Source organism: Notothenia coriiceps, unplaced genomic scaffold (assembly GCF_000735185.1).
Source record: "Notothenia coriiceps isolate Sejong01 unplaced genomic scaffold, NC01 NC01_scaffold00014239, whole genome shotgun sequence".
In the NCBI taxonomy this organism is placed as follows: Eukaryota; Metazoa; Chordata; class Actinopteri; order Perciformes; family Nototheniidae; genus Notothenia; species Notothenia coriiceps.
This window is the reverse complement of record NW_011346940.1, coordinates 57-5375: the sequence shown is the minus strand read 5'-3', so window position 1 is coordinate 5375 and position 5319 is coordinate 57. Positions and strand designations below refer to the sequence as shown.

At 35.7% G+C, this 5319-nt stretch overlaps 1 protein-coding gene across 1 annotated transcript; it reads left to right on the top strand.

Moving 5' to 3' along the window:
* Nucleotides 1–592: 592 nt before the first annotated feature.
* On the top strand, nucleotides 593–4379 carry LOC104948353 (myelin regulatory factor-like protein; the record flags this gene model as incomplete). Its single annotated transcript, XM_010774548.1, has 8 exons — nucleotides 593–649; nucleotides 1100–1146; nucleotides 1285–1425; nucleotides 1737–1784; nucleotides 2005–2089; nucleotides 2208–2282; nucleotides 3128–3239; nucleotides 4308–4379. Coding segments are annotated over 8 exons (637 nt in total), but the record flags the coding sequence as incomplete, so codon positions are not given.
* Nucleotides 4380–5319: the final 940 nt, after the last annotated feature.

Genomic DNA, 5319 nt, shown 5'->3' with positions numbered 1-5319 from the left:
ATTCCTGCGCTCTGTAGCAAGATTGAATGCAAAAAGACGCCATCTTCTTTTTTAACATGAGTGTGTGCGGGACGATTTCCCTTCGATTCTATTGGCTCTAACGATCAGAAAGAGATGTCACATTTCAAATCGAAGAAGGGGGGCCAGAGATAAGGAAAATCCACCCAAATGGCCCCAGAAGAGTTTATTTTTTGTGCTAAATCTGTCTAAAAAGGTCAAATATCAATTGTTTTGCATCAATCTTGATACAGGGTACTTATTATGTTGTACTTTGGATTTCTAAAGCTTTTAGTCTACTAACCCATCATCCAAGATTAGTTTTCACTATAAGTACAAAATATTTTTATTTTGAGAAAAAAGATTATTAATTTAACCCTTTTAGAAGGGAAGATATGGTCATTTGTTCTGGGAATGTCATTTTGAAGCCTGAAACCTGAAAAACAGGCTCGGGGTTTAACAGGTTTAAGCTTGTATATAGTTGTGCTTTTCTTGCCAGAAGGTGATTAAGTGTGGAATTTCCACCACACTGTTGTTAATATGTAGAAATAATACATGTAATATTGATTTAAAAACAAAAATGTTCTGTCTTCAGCGTCGTCTCTATCACGGCTATCTACCTGCTGAACCTGACTGACGACTCGGACATGAGGTACGCTGATTATTAAACTAACAACTAAAACACATCAAGAGACAGATTAATAAAACATTACTTCATTGACAATATAAATATAATTAATAATCTCACATTTAGGAACAACAAAGCAACGATACTACAATTAAGCACCTAATTATATATCTAATATATAATTATATGTAATTGTAAATAGACTCTTCTTGCACTGTTTCTATTTATTTGTATTTACTTCTACATCTCAAAACATTCTCTTGCACTATTTTATCTGTTTATTAGTTTTATGTCCCATATATATATTCATGTTGCTCTGTTGGAGGAGCCTGGGACTTCAGTTTTTCATTGCCATATCTACACTGCAGCTGCTGTGCTAATGACAATAAAGCCACAGTGTTGTTGTGTGTGCTGATTGTTGTTGTTGTTGTTGTTGTTGTTGTTGTTGTTGTTGTTGTTGTTGTTGTATGTTAGTAACGGCAGTGTGGAGTCTTTGCAGCCGACAGCCTGGAGCAGCCCAGGTAACAAACAACTATACATTATGCACGAGAATTAAGATAAGATGAAACTATTTAGATTTATCCCCTTTTTCAGGCATTTAACCGTGTCAACAGTGTCAGAGTTGTTTTAGTGCAATAACACCCATCTTTCTCCCCCAGTCCCCCCTACCAGCCCCCCCGGCCCTTGGCCCCCAGATGTGGACTTCTGTGAGCTGCTGTACTGTGACCATGTGTACTGCTGCCCTCCAGTGGGCAGCACTGAGCCCAACATCACCTCCACGCAGACATCTCATATGTCAGGTAACGCTACCAAAAAGAGACACAAAAAGACCTCAAAGATATATTTTTTAATTGAATTATTATTCATTATTCATTATGTATTATTTATTATGTATTATTTATTATTTATTATGTGTTATTTATTATTTTATTCAGTCCTGCATTGGTATTAAGTGGTTATACCTGGGAATGTGGAGATATTATTGTATTTATTTGTTTGTAAATTGTTTGTATGTGTTTGGTTTGTGGAGCACTTTGTGTATGAAAAGTGCTTTATGAATAAAGTTAGATTTGATTTATTTTGAATGGTTTGGTCTGTTTTTGGTTTACAGAAAAAAGAAAAGAACAACTTTACGACCAGATGAAACTTGCTGGAGATTGTAAGTGCATTAATTCTACATTTTAAACTCAAAGAGCAGAATACAAATTAATAAATAGTCTGGTTTTAATATCGTATCAGTCATTAGAGCTTAATTTAAGGAAGGAATCTGTGTTATGTCGTCAGGTCGATGCAGACTTCAACAATATCAGCATCTGTTTTGCACACAATGCGAGATGTTTCATTAAAATGCATCTCTAATAATCTGTTTTCTCAATTAGGGACGAACACCACCATCCAATCCTTTTTGATCAAAGAGAGCCAGCAGGTGATTGACAGCAAATACTGCCTGAGAGCCGAATGTGGGTAAGTGAGACAGAAGAAAGACTAAATAAACCTTATTTACTCTGACCGTGTCTCAGAAAAACCTTAAATTACTGTAAAATATGCCGTTTTATTATTGATTTCCGTTTGTTTCCTTCAGGCCCGGGAGATACGTCTTCAGAGTTCCTGTCAGTCAGTTTGTCCCGGTCAACATGAGAGTCACGCTGATCATGAAGTGAGTTTAAATTAACCCTACCTGCATCAAGAAAACAAATATTTAGACTATAAGGGAAGTCTTATGTTCGAACAGCTCCAGATGATTGGAAATATCAACTTCATTTTGAGTCAATATTGAAAATAATAATGAAAACAATCTTTATGATGTTTTGTAATTGTAAACTTTGTGACTAAACCAAAGGTATGAGGGTTGAAATGAAAACTATTTTAACAGCAATTTACTTAATATTTTGTTAAATTGAACAAAGATACATTATTTATTCGATTAATTAAAGAGGGTTAGGAAATACAATAATCATTACCCTCAAAATGTATAAATTAGCACAGGTTATTATCCTTAGTCTCTACTTTCTAAGTATAGATAGATAAATATTTTATTGATCCCAATTTGGGAAATAGTTTTGTTACAAAAGAAGCATCAGTGTGTTCAGACACGAAACACAAAATACTTAAAAAGTGGAACAGAGAATTAAACTAAAAATGTAAAGTAAAAATCAAATGAAAAATAGAATAACAATTCTGGATAATTAAAATGTTCTAAAAAAGTCAAAAATACTGCGGTTAGTAACAGGAATATATGCTTACCGTACAGGAGCATTGACATACTTGTATATACATAGGATAGTAAAACAACATAGGATAGTAACGTATCTCTTATTACTGAAATTACAAATGATTGTATTAATACATTATTCTCATGTATACAACATTTGCAAAATAGTGTTGTAAATATTGGAATTTGGACATGCTAATAGCTATAAATAAAAATAAAGACATGACAGTAAATACATTTATGTTTTCATTATTTACATAAATATATTTATTTATGTTATTTCTGTGTAGCTCCACAGAGCTGCTGGTGGTTCACCTCTGCAGCCTCGATGAGTCGGCGCCTTGCTCTGCTCTGCTTGATCTAGACAGCGTCTCAGGGAGCAGATACCCGTCAAACACACAGGTAAATATCACACATTTACAGTTATCACCTAAAAAAGGCAGTTTTTATATCAAAAGGCGTGCCTCAGGGCTCCATAATGGGACCACTACTGTTCTCCATAAATGTCAATAATCTATGATAATTTCTATGCAGATGATACAGTTATCTATTGTTCATTTCCAACAGCAGAAATCTATGTTAATTCTTATATGTTATTCGTTAAATTTAGCTTTAAGGTATATTATATTACATTTTATCCAAAGTGAGTACAAAGTCAAAGTCCACTTTATTGTCAATATTTCAGTTTGTGTGTACAGACAGAGAGATTGAAATACCGTTTCCCACAATCCAGAATACAAAAATACAAATATATCTAAAAATATGTATGCCAATATGTATATACCTTAAGACACATTGATACATATGCACATAAACCATAAGGATTCAAACTAAAAACAACAACGCTGACATATTTACTTCAAACAAGCCAGACCATAGTAAGTTCTGGTAACGTTAGTAGGGCCATCAGTAACTTAACTCTAGATTGGTTATTTCTTTATTAAAAGACATTGTTTCAGGGATAACAGTTCATTTAACTTTGGGCTTTTGATCCACTAGGACCTTTTCTTTTTAAGCGGTTTGGTTTTTCGTAAAAATGGCCAATGGTAAACAATACTGCATGCTTGAGGAAACTTGTGTGTGTGTTTGTTTGCGTTGGTTTGAGGGTCACTGAGGTTCCAGTCCACTAACTCAGTTACCATTACAGTAAATAATGCAGGAAGAGTTGGAAGACACTGATCAATAATGAATGCGTGGCAGTGTTTCCCTCACATCAGGACGTCAACATTCTAATCTCAGCAAAGCTCACTCTAATCCCGGACATGGACACCAATCTCAAAGTGAAAGACAGAATACAGAAGAGGTGGAAGAAGATATTTCACTCGAGTAAAAGGAGTAACACCTTCCATTTTGTGATCACCCCGAGTGATGGTTTTGCTGATTCTGAGACGTTGTTTTTATTTGTTTTAAATAAATAGATTTACATTTAATTAACGTATATCTGATGTTTTTCTCTCTGTGTTTCTGCAGGGAGAACATGAATGGAATCTCCACGTTGCTCGTCTTTATCACAGCTCGTATCACTTTCGCTCCACAGTGGCCGTAAGAAACACACTTTTCTTTTTAAAGTGGGCCTACTCTGCTAATTTTCTGGTGTATATCAGTAGGTAGTGTCTCTACTTTAAAGAGTCCTCTCCTGCTGATGTTCAGGTGTATGTCAGTATGTAGTGTCTCTACTTTAAAGAGTCCTCTCCTGCTAATGTTCAGGTGTATATCAGTATGTAGTGTCTCTACTTTAAAGAGTCCTCTCCTGCTGATGTTCAGGTGTATATCAGTATGTAGTGTCTCTACTTTAAAGAGTCCTCTCCTGCTGATGTTCAGGGGCCGTATTCACAAAGGATTTTAGGGCTAAAAGTAGCTCCTAACTGGCAAATTTAGGAGAAACTCCTAAGCATAATGGGCGTGTCAGTCTTAAATTTAGGACTCCTAATTTTATTCACTAAGAGCAATTCACAAAGTATTTTAAGCCTAAAAGTAGCACCTAAGTCTGGGAGAGCTTAAAAGTCCTCGAGAGGACTCCTAACTCAGTAAGACCTATTCACAAAGAATCTGAAAATGGCTGAGAGACGAAATGTTTTGGAGACAATGGAAGACTGTGAATTGATCAAGAGATATAGGCTAAATCGTGAGGGTATCAAACTTGTTGTGGAATTAGTGCGGGATGCAATAACATCCCCGACTAACAGGAATAACCAGATTAGTCCGGAAATAAAATGTTTGGCAACACTACGATATTTAGCAACAGGGAAAATGCAACTTTGCAATGCCGACGATTTAGGAATATCGCAACCATCAGTCAGCTGTGCCATAAACCAAACCATCAACGCGCTCTCTAGACCACATATCATCCAACAGTTTATCCGGTTTCCTTTGGACAATCAACAACTACACAGGATCAAAGCCAACTTCATGGCAATGCAGGTATGCCCGGTGTGGTCGGTGCTATTGACGGTACGCACATAAAAATAATTGCGCCATCAAA